Consider the following 18,503-nt stretch of genomic DNA (forward strand, 5'->3'; position numbering starts at 1 on the left):
TCTTCCGCATATTTACGTATTTCCTGTACAGACAGTACTTGTGTGGGTAGCCAATAGTGCTGTGTGTTATGGTCCTATTATTATTATTATCTGCCCCGACTGGAGGCTCCCAGTGAAGAAGTTAACCAAAGAATCTTCAAAAGTTATAACTCAAGTGTATCCTTGAATCATAAAAATATTATATGACTGGTGATTCATGATCATTTTACAGTTTGCCACATTAATGGTTGGCATATTGATTTATTACAACTCTTTATTAGTTGTTCTACAGATTACTATCATGACTGCAGATCAGATTTAGTTCCTGTTTGTCTGACAGCAACAGCTCCAGCTCTTATTCACTATTGAGACCACAGCCTTTTAAAACATCAAATCTCTCTCCCATGCAATGCAGGTTTGCATACCCTATATACTAATATTTGTTGCACTAAATCATACAGAGGCAGCCGTGGGGCTCCACAATTACTAATCAAAATTTTCTGACAAGAATTTCTCCATAATGTCTTGTTATTGAAAGCACTTTCTGTTAAGAAACTCTTAAGTGAAGTAAGTGATGGTGTTTTTAAAACAGGAACAATATTGCTTGAATGCACAAGCTGGGTCATGAATCTCCCACAACACAGATCAGCTGGCACTGGTGAAAATAAGTCACTGTTGCACAAGACAAGATTGAAGACAGGGCTACACCGGCACAACTGTAAAACTTTAATAAACATTTAACACTTGAGAAGATGGCATGATACAGTGCAGTATTACACGTTATATTACAAAAAACAGAAGCTTACACAAAAATACAAACCTGAGAGATCTTTATTTTGCACAGCATAAGAAATAGATGCACATAAATCACAGCATCAGAGAAGCCCTGAGTATGACATTGCACTGATATAGTGTTCGCATGTAGGAAGAAATTTAAGCATTTAAAACAAAAGGATTAAAGACGGTATAACCACTGATTTAGTGCATTTATTCTGTATTTTTAAAATCAAGTTGTGTTCGAGGCACATATGGCTGCAACTGATTTCTACGGTATTACAAAGCAAATCATCCAACATACCCTGAGACATGTAAGTGTTAAAAAACTGAACTGAACTGGCAGTTTGATTCGATTATCAGGTGGAAGGAAATATGGTTACGTAGGATTTAAAAAGAAAGCATATGTTGGTGGGATGCAACTCTGAACTGTAAGCAACAGTTAAAATAAAAAATAACCATTGTGCAGATTGTACCTTTGACCCTCATCATTCATTATTCTTAGAGCATCAGACAGAAGGCATCTGTCTTTGTCTCACTCACAAACACACACACACCTCATGGCTTGAAGAGAAGAGGCTGCATCTTGACGAAGGTGAAGTTGTAGTACCGCGGCAGGCCCTGGTGGCTGATGCTGCTGAATTTATCCCAAATGAAAGGCGGGAGTCCGTCCTGTGTCGTTGGCCCGTTCACCGCCTCCGCACGGAAGTCCCCAGCCATGAGGAAATCTGTTACCTGGATGAATAAAAAGCGTAGGAACCATAGAAAATCATCCAAAAAGCATTTGATTTTACACTTAAGTGACCTCTCTTACTGTGATGCAAGATCAGTGCGGTGACAGGGCATTACCTTAGTGTCATAGCAACCTCCTGGTGAAGGCTTCACTGCCCTCAGGTCCCCACGGCAGCAAATGGACTTGCAGGGGTCACCCTTGGAGTAGGGATCCTTCTTGTAGTCTGAAAACAAGCAAACAAACAAACAGAAATGGTAACAAACACATTGCACATATACAAGTCTGTTCTGGGCTAATAAGTAGATCTTTATTTAAAATGTGGGACCAACATTATTTGACAAAAAATCCTGATTTCCTGGCAAAGCTAGAGGGCGCTGCTCTCAAACCACAACTGGATCAATCAATAAAGATGTCACATTGTTTGATTACAGTAACGCTAAATGCAGATCAGGGCTAATTTAATCGTTGTGGAAAAATAAGAAATGCAGGTTCCAGTTGATTTGTAGAACCAGCTATATGTGGGTCATACAAACTAATAAAATAGCACAGTGCCACATACCATTAAATCTCATGATGTGCTTCAAGGAGTCCAGGTCCTTGACATCAGCCTGGTCACGGCGGAAGATCTTGGCTCTGGGACAAAGATCATAAGAGAAGTCCTCTCCATGCTCCTCCCACATTTGTCCATAACCACTCATCATGTAGATCTCCTGGTGAAAGGGGATGTTGTAGGACGGCCAGTAACCTGTTACAGACAGAGGCAGCAGGAATGATAAACTTGACACACGTCCAACGTAACAAATACTGTAGAAAAAAGAAAACAAGATCTGTTGTTACCTCTCCGCAGAGCCTGTGTCTGGTCAGAGTGCTCCACCAGCCCAGGGATCTGCTCCACCACAGTCAGAGCACCTTCATCAATACTCTGGCCCAGCTTCACTTTGCTCCTGTCCAACACCATGTACTGGTTGTTGTAGGTACCTACAGGAGTGGTGGTGGGGGTGGGGGGGAATATAAGATGAGTGGGGCAAAAGCTAACAACTCTGTAAAATGATGTGATGTTATCAGTTTGGGTATTTTAAGGCTTCTGATCAGATCTCCACAATGAGTTTAAAATCACTCTGCTGCTCACATATTTCCCCGTCTATGTTACAGTATCGTTTTGTATATTAAATCAGCCGTTCATGCCAAATTCACAAAATCCTTTTAAAAATATTCACAAAGTTTTGCATGACACAGGCAAACCTTTCAGCTCAATTTGAGCTTTCTGCTGCACTGCTATACATGTAATGTAACACTGACAAAAGCAAAAGGCAGACATGATGCTTATGGTGATGAATTACTGATGCTGAAGTTCCACATTCAGACAGGGGATTTAATACCAAACGCAAATCCTGATTTGAGGATTACGATCAGTCACATCTCAATTCTCTTCCATTTTTAAAAGAGCAGTCCACCGATCTAGCATTGCACTTCTATAACAAAAAGGGATTAAAATCAATGCAGCAGAAAGAGAGTTATCGCCTTTTTTATTCCACACATTCTTATACTGCATGAAGACCGATAAGCTCTGATAACATGATGACGTGTCTCCACCTCCACAACCCCAGATTTTCCATATCATTTAGAAACTTGTATTTAACCAACACGACCGTTGCTGATTCAAGTGATGTTACTTAAAGTAATTTATCAGTCTTCACACATCCCTCTGGAGCCACAAAAGGCTTTTTACAACTTTTTTCACTTATGCAGTCGTACTCCACAAGACCTGTAAACATACTTGGATGTGTAAAATCAGTGGAGTTACCCGTTAGGTATCGGCTTAAGTATTCAAACGGCTGCCTGGAATGTAAAATTAATGAATTAACGTCTAATACACTGGTATGCTTTGAAAGCTTTAGCTAGCTTGAGCTTGTGTAAAGTATTTATTCATTTAGTACTTTAACATTCAGTTTTATTGATTTGCTTCAGATAAAATGGTGTTTTATTATATTTCATTGGTTTATGGTGTGTCTGTATGTCTCTTAGTGTTACTGCTGTTTTGTAAAATCGTTTGTAACTGTGCTTAGACACTCACAAATATATAATCACTCACCAGAGTTGTACTTGGAGAAGGTTTTGGCCCACTCTTCTCCGGTATGTGCCAAACTGTGAGCCAGCCTGACCCTCTGCCACGCCAGCAGGCTGTTGGGGGTGATTTGGTCAAAAAGGGAGGAGTTGAAGACATTGTTTGTGGTCTGGGTCATCATCAGACCACTGCCCAAAAGGTAGAAGTCATCCAGAGACACCAGGAAACCTGAAGAGAAAATAAAGACGATTTCTGACAATCTTCACAAACAAGCCAAAGTTGCAATCACAGTTATATGGAACAACTGATTGCAAATTGCTACACTTTCACTGCTGTACTTCTTATCTATGAATAATTGTTGCTACATACCAGGGTAGCTGCTGAAGGAGAGTTTCCCAGTGGCTGCGTGGGGCTCAGTGATATGGAAATCCCAGTGTTTGTAGATCCGCATTGTGGCAGCATACGTGTACCAGCTGGAGTGGGCAAACAGGAGGTTCTCATAGCCAGGCAGCATCTGTGGGTAAGGACAGAAAACAGCAAACTGGAGTTAGGTTAAACAGACAGTGTGGTATTTGTGTCAGTAGAAATCACTGGAATTTGGGTCAGTTTGAATTAGATTAGAAAAAGTAGTTTTTCTTGACACAGCACCTCAGCACCATGCTTCATGCAATGACCCACTTTAACACAGCACAATACTGAACTCCTCACAGAGTTTTCATATTAGGGTCTATTTCTTAACCAACACAATGCACATTTTCACTAACATAAGTCTGTGTGGGAGCTCTTTGTTTATGTAGTATATTAAATTACATACACTCTCTGCGAACAATATGGCTTGTTTTCCTGGTGTGGGTGTTAAAAATGGTCACAGAGGAGGAATCTGCACTTTTATAGACTAAATTCTTCACTGATGCAAAGAGAGAGCTTTAAGAAGAGGATGGGAAGATTTTAAATAAGTATGCACAAAGAATAATATTCTCCTGCTGTGAACCAGTACATCTGTTTACACAGGAAATTCATTCACTATTGGTAGTTGCTTATATAGAGTATGTAGCAGGCCTTACACCCTGACTGGAACATGTTTTGACTTCTGACCTTGATGAGTGCAGAGCAGTGCCCCATCCCGGGAAGTTTAAAGTCTCTGAGCAGATGGTTGGAAGTGGGGACCAAGGCTGGGATCAGATCCAGGAGGTCTCCCACTGCATTCAGGAACTGGACGTCAAACAGGGACATCGGCTATGGGAAGGACATCAGATAAACAGCTGTTGGTCAACGATTGAAAATGAATAGTATGAAAAATAACTCACTTACAAAACAACTGACAAGCTTAGAATCACTGAAATCCAGACTTTTCATACCAAATCTGCACAATAATCTCTTATTAACCTTAAACTGTGTGTTTCATACACAGAACATTGATGAGAAACACAATGGTTCTGGATGATCTGGCTCGGAGGAAGCATGTATATTGAGAACAACAGAGGGCCAAGAATGGACCATTGAGGGACACCACAGTTAAAATCAACAACAGCGTTGAGGTTGAAGTACCAGTCTGTCTATTTTTAGCCAAAACAATAATAAAATTGTTGTTCCTTTGAGGTCTTCACTAAAACACACAATAAAGGTGCAGAGCTTGTCATAAGGAAGCTTAAAACCTCAAAATGAAATAAAATTACCAAAGGAAATAAGAGGGCATTTACAGGCTTCTGGTGCATGTAAAAGAGAAGTGCTGTTCTCAGCTTCTATAGACACTAAGCTATGGCCATCATACCTTTTTCCCTTTTTTCTTGGCCCAGTCTGCAACTCCTGCCTGCAGCCCGTCCATCTGGGCTACGATGAAGCCTGTGTGTTTCCACAGAGGATCAGAGCTCTTGTTCAGTTTCACCTGCTCTCTGGTCCATGCGTCCTGCTTCCTACAAGAGAGACATCTGCTGTTTACTGTTGCCATTATAATCATTTACTGTATAACAATTAAAAGTAAAGAGCCAAACTGCTGAGTTCATTGCACCATCAAAAAAATCCAAAGTTATTAATCTGAAATTCTGTGTTCAACAAATAATAATCATGTCTATCTTCTCCTCTTCTTGCTGAATTTAATAATATGATTACTGCCAGGATTACAGAAAGGGCTTAAATGTCTGGCCACAGCATGCTCTGAGCTGGGTATATTATGAGCTGAACTAACTCTGAGAAGAGGATATGAAAGATGATGACAATGATGTGTGATTGTGTACTGTCACTGGTGTTGGTGCTGTGTTTTTTTATTTTTAAAAAGGAAAAGAGAACAGACTCACGCCATGAAACTCTGAACTGGGCCGAGGATCTCTGGGTTGTCGATCAGCTGCGGAAACATGTTGGTGTAGTGGTCCATCATCTGCCTGTGGAGGGAGAGTTCGTATGAATACTAAATTAATTTAATGAAAACAACAAAATGACAATATTTAGAATCGCAAGTGTTTTTCTATTGGGTCATGGGGGAGGCTGGTGGATCTCACTTATCAGTTGTTACAGAAGGTGTCAAAGGTCAAAATTGATCCAAGTTTCTTATCTTTGTTGAGTTTCTCACAACACAGCAATTGTAGTGGTCCCTTATCAACATACTGACCAACCAACCACCAATGTGATCACTGACTTTCGTTAGGATTTCAATATCAGATGTCTGCATGGAAGTAAGGATATTGTAGGAACAGCATGCATGGCAGCACCTTAATGACACTTACTGGGCAGTGAGGTAGCCTTCGAGGTAGCCAGCCAGGAAGAAAGTGAGCTCATCAGTTTCAGGGGTTTTTCCGTAACCGGCACGGATCTCTAGGATGCTCCAGCCTGAACTGGACAGGGTATCGTTCAGATACCCATATGCATCCCCCTCGGTCTCCAACACCCCCTCTTTCAGCTTGACCAGCTTATGTAGGGGGTCCCAGTATACCGTGGCTGCTGTCATCTCTGGGAAGACATCAAATGCCAATGCAGTTAGAGGATATAAACAAAACAAAATGGTTATCCAAGATCTGCCACAAAACAGTCATGTAGACTGATGGCTGTAAAACACAATAAAGTTAGGGAAACACTAACACTACTCCACTAATAGGGATATTGCTTTTTTTAAACTAACTATATATTGGTGCATCTATACATCTATATATTTTAGCTTGAGTGACACATGAGATCTGATTAGGGGTCACAAGACTTGATATCCCATGCACTAAAAATCTCATATACCCCTGTAAGTCTGTATTTTGTGTTAATATAGCTTTGTGGATATAGGGGAAACTGAAACTAAAAGATCCCAGTAGCAGCAGCCTTCGTGAGTTTGGGTAACAGTAGGTAAACAAAACACACTGAACATAAGCGGTAATCTCCGACAAACATTAAATAGAGCTGACAGAGAGTGTGAGTGAAAAACATTAATGCAGAATAGCATGCATGCTTATAGCCAACCAATGCTTGTTAAATGCTGAAAACTAGAGAAATTAGATCCTTATACAACCACCCGTGATTCACATGAAGTCGGCCTACTTACTGTCAGCAGAGGCGAAGGACGTAACCACAGTGAATAAAAGAAAGACATACAGCCTCGTTACTAAAGGCATGGCTGTGTAGATGCAGTTAACAGCTAAAGAAGAGACAGAAAAACACGGACGGTGCCAACGGTGAATCAGACGAAGGAGAAGTCAGATATCATGTGGCGGAGGGAAAGTCCAGGGGAACCAACGGAGCGGAGCGTTTCCTGATTGGCTGCGAGCCGGAGGAAGAGGCGCTCCAAGTGCATGTCCCCTTTGAGAGGTGGCAGAGCACTCGGTCCTTCGCTTAACATCATTACTCCCGATTCTTTTCCGTAATTATGATATTGTCAATGAGTTTTCCCATTTTGCAATTAGGGTAAAGCAAAAGCTTCCACCCCAGATGGGACTCGAACCCACAATCCCTGGCTTAGGAGGCCAGTGCCTTATCCATTAGGCCACTGGGGCTTTGCAGCTATGTAAGGAAACCAGGTATCAATTTATAGGTCACTATGAACACATAACATTAATATTTCGCTATATTGTGGTCGCACAAACGTGTGTTATTTGTTTTAGTAACAAACACGGTATCCGCGCATTTAATACAAATAATGCAGGACCTCGCTGGTTAAAAGAAAAAGACAACATCTTATTTAACTATAGCTGAAAAACATATAATTCAAGTTATGGCCTTCTAAAATAGGCCAGACACTTTCATATAGTTAGTTTAAGTTTTTCAGCAGTGGCTGAATTGGCCCGAAAAAGATACTCAGTACTGGAGAGTAATGGCCCACTGAATTTCAGCCAATATGCTGTATATGTAAAGATGTATGTAAGACAATATAACACACAGTATGTCCTTCTGATTCATTACATTTAAGTTAAAGTATAAAGAAAAGAAAAGAAAACAATACAGGAACAAAATGTTTTTTAATTCACTGACTTCATCTGTTGTGATGATGTGTTCCCAACAGTAAATCATGAAAATTAACAAAACCATTTCATCCCCCTGAAGACAAGACACACACACAAGTGGATAATTATATTCACTGTAATATAGAATCGATTTTGCTCATTAAAACTTTTAAATATATTCTGACAAAAAGAATAAATAAAGTGGGAATAACAAGAAAGATTACAACAACAGAATTTTTACACCGTTCCCTTTTGTGTACACTTATTTACATGTAGTTTTTGCACTTTTCAATCTGTTTCCACACAGTGGTAAAGCTCTGTGAGGCGTCTGTGTGTGTCCATTAGCTTTCTTCTCCTAGACAGAAACACTACCAGGGTGTGGGGAAAACCCATTCTGTTGAGGGGAAGTGAGTGTTACGAGATATTTTCACTGGAAGTGAGTATGAGTGGGTGAGGCAGATTAAATGACCTTAAAAAAACTTTGGTTGTGAAGATTTTGTGTGGCTAATGCAAGCTCTCCCTTGTGTAACAACTAAAAATGTGCTAAGAAGAAGAAAGAACAACCAGAGTACAAAGGAGTGTACAATCACATCTGTGTGTCCATCATCATCTTCATCATCTTCAGACTTTCTATATTTAACCATTAGTGTCATGTATCTGTAGTGACACTTAAAAGTTACCACAACAGAACATTTTAGGTTGCTAAATACATCCCTGTCCGAAATATGACAAGTTTGCAGCAAAGAAAATAACAAAATAAAAATGTAAATATCAGGATATAACTTGTAACAATCCAGCATACGCACACTGACCCATTACACTTCATTAAGACCAAAGAAGGCACACTTCATATGCATATAAACCCTACTCTGCTGCATTAAACCCCCTCCATAACATTCAGATTAAAATTAAGTTTCCCTCTGTTAGTACAGTCACATTTTTTTTTTTAAAAGAGAAAGTTGACAGTCAAAAGTTTCTATGGTAAAATAATAACAAAGCTGTTGATTTGAGAGTATCCCAGGAAGGACACATACAGCATCATAACAGCAATTTCAGTAGTTTTTCACCTTTGTAACAAGAATGTTATCCAGATCACTGATTAGTGTGTGCATTGACGTTAAAGCAGGTGTAGAACTGTTATGATTGAGGGGTGGACTTCATCTCCACATACACTCATTCATCATCGATCAGTTTTTCAGCGCCATTCTCTGCTCGTCTGTCCGCACTCCTTCCTCCTTCCTGTCCGCCTCCCCCCTCCTCCTCCTCCTCCTCCTCCTCGTCCTCATCTCCAGTGTAAGAGGAGAGAGACTGGCTGCTGTAGTTGATCATGGTGCGGGAGAGGTCCACTTCGATGGGGAAGACGTCCGCCTCCTTCAGGACAGCGTAGCACTCGTCGTAGTAATGTGACATGCCCGAGACGAAGCGCTGCAGCTGGAACACAATATCCTGGACTGTGGGTGAAGAACACGAGAGGGAGAATAGCTTATTTTTGCATTAATTTTTTCCATTTGTTCTGATCTGTATCTTTGCTTGTTGGTGCATTTTTGCTTACTAAATCCTGATAATGTACTTTTACATTCTAAGCATCACAGCCTCTTTAGCCAATATGAAAATATCACACTAAGATTATCTTGGCCAAAACTGGGTTAGTATATGTTATTATCTGGATAATCACTGAAATAAAGTGTAAATCTTTATCTTTAGTTTTTGAAACATTTATAGTAAAACTGAGAACTGAAACAGTGAACACTTCCCTCTCTTTTGTGTCTCGTGTAGGATTTATACTGTTCCAGCCCTTCACATCCTGTTTTAAATATCAGATGGCAATGTGAGCAAAAATCTGATTTTCTGTGTGTGTTCTGTGCCTTAATACATCCTGGCATGACTGGATGTGAGTGAGTGACAGACATTGTTCCATTTGTGGTGGATAGAGAGACACTGATCAGATTGATGTGACGACGGTGTATCACCAGAGCCTGTTTACACCTGATTAAAAAAAAAAAGCTGAAAAAAACAAACAAGACAACAACAACAACAACAACAACAACAGACCGTGTTTCTGATCCAGCAGCTCTATCTTCTCCAGAACGTCCTTCCTCATTTTGGCGAAGCGGGCTCGAGCCTCCTGCCGACACCGCAGTACCAAGCGGTACTCATAGTTACCGGTGCTGACACGGTACAGGGGCTCTCCCATGGCCTGTAGGGAGAGGCACATTATTCACTGCTTCTCTGAGATTTGTGAAAGGCAACACATACTTCCATTTGCAACCTGTAACTCTTTTGTAGTTCAACTCACTATACTGCTGTACTCTTCATCATCCATTTCCTTCACCTTCAGGCAGTATGACTGAAAGACACAAGGGATTCATTGTTGAACACATTTACAAGTGATGTCACTACGTTGTACAATGCACTGAACTGAATAGTGCTGTTGCCTTACCAGATATTCAAACTTCACATCCAGATACTTGCGGATGGTGAGCTTTGTGTCTGGTATGGCCTTATGAAGGTACGTGTTCAGATCGTGGAGCATCTGCACAACAAGATATGATTGGTCAGAGGTTTGATATGACAGACACACAATAAACAAACAAGTGTGTTTTGTAGTTCTATTCATTCATGCAAAGCTCAGAAGACGGTAGCACATTAAAACATATGTAAAAAACATTTGCTTGTTTTCAAGGGCTTCAAAGCCAAGCTTGTATCTGTACTCACAGGTTTGATGGTCTTCAGGAGCTGAATACCATATTTCTCAATGTTGCGGTGAGCATCAGCAAACTTCACAAAAGCCTCGCTGGCTGCGGCCTGGGGCTCTCGCACCCCAATGACAGAAAAAACATCCCCAAAAGCTGAAAAATTCAGATCAGATGTATTACGGCTTTCCCACATAGGATGGACAGTCTTATCTTTCTACACTGAGTTTGCCTTTGATAAATACAGCACAATAAAAGCCTTGTTAACATATGAATGGATTCTGTCAGATATTTTTTTTCCATGTCTGTGACATATTCTACAGATACAGACATTGAAACTGTACTGAAAAGAGTACATGTTGCTGGCATGTTGATATCACTATAAACAGATCCTTTTCACGGTCTATTTTTGTTGGGAACTGCATGTGGATCACAGAAAAAATAGTATATAACCTGTGTGGACTGGGCTTTAGACACTAAAGCTGAGATGAAGCTGAAATCTATGAAGATGATCCGTCTTGTGTTTTTCTTTTTTTTGCGAGTCAATGTCAAAGGTAAAAAAGGAGCACCAAACCAATTAGTAACACTAATTTTCTGACTTTGATCAAAGTAACTCACCTCTGTGGGTTTGCGAGAGCTCGAAGAAAGCTCGGAGCAGCCTCTTTGTGTGCTCCATCAATCCTACAAGCAAGCAGAGGAATAATGAGACACTGGATTGAACAAACAGCAACAAGTGAATTTTCCCACTATCTATCTGACTAAAACATTAGATTACAGTTTCACAAAACACAGTTGATGGTGGAAAGTTATTACACTAAATTACAACACTGAAGATTACTGAAGGGCAATTTTTAAAGTTGATTATTTTTTACCTTTGTAGAGCTCTGCTGTTTTCTCCAGCTCTTCCAGTCTTTTGACCAGTCCATCTGTAAAATGAATCCACAGGAGTAGAGCTTTATATCTACCTATATGAATAAACTAATAAAATCATAATGTTCATAATAATAATCTCACCGTTGCATAGAATAGCTCTACTGAGTCCAAGAGCATCTGCTGTGCCTGAGCTCATATTCTCTACCAGGCGATGTTTGACTTTTTTCAGCACTGAAACACACAAAATGTGTTTAATGCACATTAAAGCACAACATTCAGTAATATAAACAAACAGTGAATCAAGATTAATAGTAAGAACGTCTCTAGTGGAAGAGATACCTATGTCCAGAGACTTCCCCTGTTTCGGGTCTGCCTGCAGTTTGTTGTAGTGAATTATTGCCTCTCCCTGTGAAAACACAAAGAAATACGAATCAGCAACAAATATATATATATATATGGATATATTTACATGAGGACCATTCATTTAACTTTATAAAACTACAAAATTAACAATTAAAATACAATGTGTTATCCTATTACATGTGGTAAAAACAACAATGTGCAAACTTTTCCAGCTTCATGGTGCAGAGGGGGTTTTCACATGCACTGAATGAACAACAAAACTATCTAATCCTTTAAATCCCACATTGCACCCTGTCTTTAATCCATCACACAGGAAGTCATGGAATTTTTGGCGTGAACAATGAATGCCAAAAACAACACAGCCACTCTGCATCGGTGACGTTATGCCAAATGCTATGGGCTATTGTCCCAAACTCTTTAGCACAGCTGAGCAAGCCGGTTAAAGTCCCTCTTCTCCACAGTCCGGTGGAGGGTTTGCACACATAATTACTAAACTCTTGGACTATTCACTGATAAAACTGCAGCCACAGCAGCACAGACAAATGTGAGTAATGGTTTATTCCTTTTGCATATTTCTATTCATGTCCATGTGTGCGTCATTAAAATAGAGTTATCATCAGTGGTGGGGAGTTACTTTAGTTTGTCTTTGAACTTTTCAGAGAAATGGTACATTTACATTAAATAACATTCAAATAAAGACAGATTTGAGACATGAACAAACGCACCAGCCACAACAGTAAATTAGCTGCATTTGGCAGAAGGCTGGATTTCATTTTCTATCTTAGTCATCAACTACTTAAATCATTAACAGAGAAGAATGCATGGAATTGGTCATAATATAGACTGTGCGTATCCACAGAACATAGAAGAGGTAAATAATAAACAATCTGAGCATATCTTGGTGTTGTTCAGGACTGTAAATAACAATGGACGGTAATTTCCCAGTATTTCTGTACCTGGACAGCTTGAATCATCTTGGCTACTTCCACTTTAGTCTTTCCCTTCACTGGTTTTCCATTCACGCCTGTGAGTTCATCGCCTGCTGCCAGTGTCCCATCCAGAGCTGCTGGGGTGTTATCAAAGACCTGCGAGACAACATTAAAGCCACATTAAAAAGGTACCAATTTACCCCCTGACTTCAAATGGAGCTTGACCGCCACTGAATCAATTAAGTTCATTTAATTTAATTTAATTCAAAAACTTGAAACATCGTAGAAATGTTCTGTCACACGGTTACAAACAATTGTTCTGTACCTACCTGGACAATGTAGAGACATGGACAGTACTGTGCTCCACCACCAATGCTGATCCCAATAAGGTTATTAGCATCTTTTTTCAGACTCACAGTACCAGGTACTGTTGGTATTCCCCTGTTGAGGAGAGAACATGATACACTGAGATTTGCAGCATTTAGTTTCCCATGTTTTTGGAGAAGGTACAATATTATAGTATAAAGTTCTTGAAATCAGATCAATAATGAGAGTAATGACTGCAAAGCTCAAGGCTCACACAATTAACTACAGCGTTAAGAGTCAGTCCACACATGGTTTGATTTGTCAGTGTATGTGGTCTCATGTATGAACAGAAGATATCCTACTACACACAGTGAACACATAAACGCATGGCACAGATCATAAAGAGAGAAAAACACAATTGTAACTCACAGTTTGTCCTCCTCCAATTCATAGTCCATGTCTGTGAACATGTCAGGACAGTGTCACTCCTGTCCCTGTAAAAACCTGTGAGTGATTATAACAAAACCCATTACTTTAAATACTGTAGTGCCTGTACCTGCGGATCGATATGATGAATACAGTTTGTCTTCAGCAGCTCTCTCAGTCTCATCTACACACTTAAATAACATGTGCTTTAATGAGATCTAAGACATTCTGCTGGGATATACTGTATGTATCGATTTGACTGCGCTCAACATAAAGCAGGCCGTTTTGCAGCTTCGTCTGATCCATTGAAATGAAGTGAAGAAAGTGAGGAGACGAACAGCTGGTAACTGGCACTGTATGCTAAATACCCGACGTTAGCCAGTTAAAACAGATAAACAGTTTAACTTAATACATCGACATATGCGGTAAAGACCACTGACGTTATTATTATTATTATTATTATTAATATTATTATTAACAAACAGCAGGAAGACTGCTTGCTAACGCTGTCTCATTAGCTAGCTGCTAGCTACTGGCAGGTGGAATAACAAATGTCGCTTCTTAAAAAACGTTTTTACGCCGTAAAAGATTTACCTTTATCACAATATGCACCAGTTTCTCATATAAATGTCCTTCAGGATGCATAAAAAAATCGCTTCCTGTAGTAGCAGTTATCTTAATTTCTGGATCTAGTGACAGCTCCTCTGTTTACTTTGTGTCGTCACATCCGGTAGACTAGCGGAAGTTGACGTTAAATAAAGACTAATATAATTGTAATTGTTTTCTAGTGGTCACAATTAGAAACAACTCCGCATTCTTCACTGAAAATACTAAAAATATTTATACTGACAATGTTATCACCATGTAATGCTTTAAAAAAAGAAAAACTTCCACGTTAAATCGCGAGTCTTTCCCGCCCTCTTGTGGCGAAAGTTGAGCAACTGCAACACTAAACTCATTCATTCATTCATTCATTCATTCATTCACTCATTCAGACTACCGTCAATGTGGAAGTGACCTCCGGTAAGTACTTTCAAATTACAGTGAGCAAACAATTGGAGCAAACTGAAGCTATCAAGTAAAAGATGTCATAAAATAATCACGTTAATCCATACTGTCAGTGTCGCATCATCATCATCGTCACATGACCGTCGGCGGTAGTCGAGCAGCGCTTTCTGTGCCAGCAAACTTCTCTAATAGTACTTATTGTAGGTAGTAGGTAACTTTAGCACAGTTAACGCACAGCCTTCAGCGGCTTCCGTCTGTCTTATGAACCTATTTTAATGTATCACAGTTTCACACTGTGACTAATTTACAATCACGTGTTTCCAGCGCCATCCTGTGGTCACAGTGTGGAACTGCAACGGAAATAAAATAATAAAACCAGCGTCACTGCAGACATTACACGGCTTCTGGTGAATACTTTAAACCTCACCGAAGCTAACAATATAACTACTAATTGTTTTCTGCTGGTCAGTCGACACCCACACCTCCCGTCAGTACTATCGATAACGACTGCAGACATTCAGAAGCTAATTGATTGATAGCATACTGATACTTCCGGTGAATACTTTCAAAATAAAGTGGTCAAACTGAAGCAACACGGAAATAAGTGTTCCGTAGTGATCAATCCCCCTAGCGTCAATGTATAAGGGAAACTATAACGAGCAACAACCTCCGTCAGCCATCTAGCTCTATTTTGTATAATTGTCTTACTTTCTACTTGCTTCACTTTGTTTGCCCTAACTTTACTTTAATAGTGTTCACCGGAAATGTATTCTATCACGTCTGCATTGACGTAGTTTGACGAACTTCATGTGTTTCAGTTCCTCTTTGTGACCACTTGAGGGCAGCATAAACACATCAATACGTTGCAGGCTTTTGTTCGATAACTCCATCAAATAATCAATATCAGTATCTGTATGCTGCATAGAGACAGTATGGAAGTTATTTGGAGTGGGACTGGCGATAAATTTCATTTTACATTTTATTTTAAATGTTTTACCTTATTTATATTATTATTTTTATGTATTTAGAAAATACAACCACTTTATATTTTTTAATAAAGAACTGCTAAATAAAAGGGGTTTGGCTCTTGAAGTTCTTGAAAGCCACACTATTTTCACCCACCCCGAATTAAAACAAATAGCCTAAAAATAAATATTTTAGATTAAAATAATTAGATGAGGTCAAGTTGTGCCCTGATGTGAGATCGGATATCTAAATGTCAAAAACCAATAAGGCTACATGACTCTAACCCTGAATTGCATAGGCCTTGTGTTGGGGGAACTGCTGTAGAAAATTGAGTTTAACTAGTTTAATTAGTCATAAAACACAAGGTACAAGTTTACATAAGGACAAGTCCTTCGAACAATTTCCAGCTATGATGCTGAGCTATCCGCTTAATTTAATTCTTTAATTAGCTGAAAAATCCTAATTAACGTTATAACTAAAGGTAAAATTTAATTTGGCTTTATTTTATTAAAATTATATTTATAGCAAAGAAATAAATGATCATAGTGTCACTGAAAATGACAAGGAGAAAACTCACACACAGTAAATAAATGAATATATAAATAATGACAAATTAAGACATTGTAGATCAAATAGGGCCAGAGCATGTAAAATAGCCTGAGTATCAATAATAATCATGTTTATATTTGAGTTGATCAAATATAATATTCAAATTCAATTCAAAGGATAACAGACTGGTTGACAATATTAATTACTTTACTTATTACTCCCTATCAACAATAATTAGTTACACTACTAGTTACTACTTTTCTGCTACTCCCCACAGAATTGTTGGTTGTGTCCTTTCTCCCCAAAACGATGATTAAAATCCAGTTTTGTTTGTCAATCAAAGTAATGGGATTATTTCTGCTGCTGAATATAAGTGTCTCCATCTTTCTAAGCAAGATTATATATCCAAAGATTTGATTGTTGGATTTCAAATCAGTAGGGGTTGTAACTATAAATTCTTTCAGGGGATAAATGTTAAATACTATAGTACTCAGTTACTTCGACCCTCATTAATGTGCACAATGGCTCCCAGTCTAAAAATGTTTAAATAGCTCTTGGCAGAGTAGTTTGTGACAGCTGTTACTCACAACCTGTTAAAATGAATCCTTTTTGTTTTATTCTTTGATTAAACAGAGCAGTGCCTCTGCATTGAATAAGCTGAGTTATCATGCTGATGAATCGGCCACATTGTAACTGATCAAAGTCCTGTCACTGAATCCTTTGTGCTTTACAGAATAAATTAGGGGAAACTGCACAGTCACACTACTTACAGTTTGTCTTCCAGGACAGAAGACCAACCTTTCCTACGTCTCCCATTAGCTCCAGGACTGTTCACCAACACCAGCACCCAAAATGAGCATGGTAAGTTAGACAGCTTGGTATGAAAGTACTGTAAGGTTTTGCTACCACCATGATTAACAGTAACATTTGAACAATTATGTTTCCCAGCAACTCGAATTGAAGAATGTGAATCTGAGAGCTGGAGATCAGCTGAAAGTGAAGGGGCTAATTCTGCATGATGCTGAGAGGTAAACTAACAGACTTATTTTATATTAGTCTCTTAACTTAATGACTGAAGATGTATTCTCATTAATTGCTGCAGTGACAATTATTGTAAACATCTGTAAAAAACGTTGACTTCCACTTGTATATGTAGCCTGGTGATGTCTAATAATGATTCTGTGTGTTGTTCTAAGCTCTGCTGTACATTTACTGTATAATCTCGGATCCACTCAGATTCCAGATTGACCTCGGCTGCTGTGCAGACGACCTGGCACTGCACTTCAACCCTCGTTTCCATGATGACGCCGATGGAGCTGTTCTCGTTTGTAACTCAAAGACCGCTGGTTGTTGGGGCGATGAGAAACGGGAAATACAAAACCCCATGCAAAGGGGCACAGATGTCAAGGTGAGGGAACCTGACTGAAGGAAGTGAAGATGTATGTGAACAAGAACCTGTTGAAGGTTTAGCTAGGGTGTTTTTGAAAAGCTTAAAGGGTTGATTCACCCAAATCACAAGAAACATAGCCCTAGTGATATTTAGCCCTGCAGGGAGTTCGGGTTTTGTTCTATTTTCTACTAAGAATACAAATATTTTACTCTATGTATCTTTTCGGTCTTAGATCGAGTTGAAGCTGTGTGGAGACGTGTTTGAAGTGGAGCTTCCTGATGGACAGGAGGTCCAGTTTCCCAACCGTGACAACATGGACATCATCAGCTACGTCAAAATAGCAGGAGACTTTAAACTGACTTCCTTCAAGATCTGTTGAGAGACACAACTGCTGTAACATGTGCATGCTGTGTATATCAGTTTGGTGAAAGACAAGAGTTCAGTCAGTTATTGTGAGAAATATGATCAATTGAGAGATATATATCTTCAGGACACTGGAAATGTATCTTTATTTAAGTATGTCCTGTTGTGCACAAGAATATAAAGGCTTTACATTCAAACTATCTTGTTTTGTTGTCTTTGAAACGTTGCAACCTAATTATGGATTTGATATTTCCCTCAAACAGTAACACTATTAACTTTACATACAGTAACAATATTTTAAATAATTTCCCCCTGGGATTATTAAAGTATTTCTGATTCTGATTCTGAATCCAATTAAGACAACAAATCACATACAAAAATAGTGACAGCCTGAGAATTATTGTGTAACCTGACATCAAATGTATCTTAACCATCTGCAATTTGACCTTCAATAACAGTGAACTGTGATGGATTTATTCACATTGACAGGAAGAACTAAAGACAGAACAAACTGTAGCTGTAATGTTCCTCTCTTGATCTACTCCACCATGTAAACATACAGCCAACTGAGGAGAACAAGAATTTGGTTAATTTAGTTCTTTCATCCACACAAGGTGGGATAAGCATACAAATATACAAATTATACACATGGAAGTACAGGGAAAGAAAAG

At 39.2% G+C, this 18,503-nt stretch overlaps 3 protein-coding genes and 1 non-coding gene across 11 annotated transcripts; 1 reads left to right on the forward strand and 3 right to left on the reverse strand.

Annotated features, from left to right (window-relative positions):
* Positions 1-682: 682 nt before the first annotated feature.
* Positions 683-7,272, reverse strand: plbd1a (phospholipase B domain containing 1a). The gene is made up of 11 exons (XM_051388697.1): positions 7,072-7,272; positions 6,272-6,494; positions 5,846-5,929; positions 5,323-5,464; positions 4,647-4,787; positions 3,921-4,065; positions 3,579-3,779; positions 2,324-2,464; positions 2,046-2,231; positions 1,603-1,709; positions 683-1,488 (listed from the first exon to the last, which is right to left on the reverse strand). Exons 1-11 carry the CDS (start codon positions 7,139-7,141, stop codon positions 1,312-1,314), a joined length of 1,617 nt encoding a protein of 538 aa, XP_051244657.1. The 5' UTR covers positions 7,142-7,272; the 3' UTR covers positions 683-1,311.
* A 174-nt stretch (positions 7,273-7,446) lies between these two features.
* trnar-ccu (transfer RNA arginine (anticodon CCU)) lies at positions 7,447-7,519 on the reverse strand. The gene has a single exon. It is a non-coding gene; the product is annotated as a tRNA-Arg (tRNA).
* Positions 7,520-7,962: 443 nt separating this feature from the next.
* pick1 (protein interacting with prkca 1) lies at positions 7,963-14,302 on the reverse strand. Of its 2 annotated transcripts, none has more exons than XM_051387437.1 (13): positions 14,151-14,302; positions 13,560-13,634; positions 13,154-13,265; positions 12,852-12,980; positions 11,872-11,938; positions 11,674-11,763; positions 11,532-11,585; positions 11,278-11,340; positions 10,682-10,815; positions 10,407-10,499; positions 10,263-10,313; positions 10,019-10,163; positions 7,963-9,417 (listed from the first exon to the last, which is right to left on the reverse strand). In XM_051387437.1, the coding sequence occupies exons 2-13, from the start codon at positions 13,598-13,600 to the stop codon at positions 9,140-9,142; spliced, it is 1,257 nt and encodes a 418-aa protein (XP_051243397.1). In that variant the 5' UTR covers positions 13,601-13,634; positions 14,151-14,302; the 3' UTR covers positions 7,963-9,139. The 2 variants fall into 2 exon arrangements, with proteins under 2 accessions (XP_051243397.1, XP_051243398.1); XM_051387438.1 differs by having other exon boundaries at positions 13,560-13,631; positions 14,149-14,302.
* LOC127356036 (galectin-1) lies at positions 12,325-18,032 on the forward strand. Of its 7 annotated transcripts, none has more exons than XM_051387444.1 (6): positions 12,325-12,439; positions 12,860-13,012; positions 16,864-16,940; positions 17,028-17,107; positions 17,316-17,487; positions 17,702-18,032. In XM_051387444.1, the coding sequence occupies exons 3-6, from the start codon at positions 16,932-16,934 to the stop codon at positions 17,846-17,848; spliced, it is 408 nt and encodes a 135-aa protein (XP_051243404.1). In that variant the 5' UTR covers positions 12,325-12,439; positions 12,860-13,012; positions 16,864-16,931; the 3' UTR covers positions 17,849-18,032. The 7 variants fall into 7 exon arrangements, with proteins under 7 accessions (XP_051243404.1, XP_051243402.1, XP_051243403.1 ...); XM_051387442.1 differs by having other exon boundaries at positions 12,326-12,439; positions 16,813-16,940; XM_051387443.1 differs by having other exon boundaries at positions 12,326-12,439; positions 16,852-16,940.
* Positions 18,033-18,503: the final 471 nt, after the last annotated feature.

The sequence above is a fragment of the Dicentrarchus labrax genome, unplaced genomic scaffold (assembly GCF_905237075.1).
Source record: "Dicentrarchus labrax unplaced genomic scaffold, dlabrax2021, whole genome shotgun sequence".
NCBI lineage: Eukaryota > Metazoa > Chordata > Actinopteri > Moronidae > Dicentrarchus > Dicentrarchus labrax.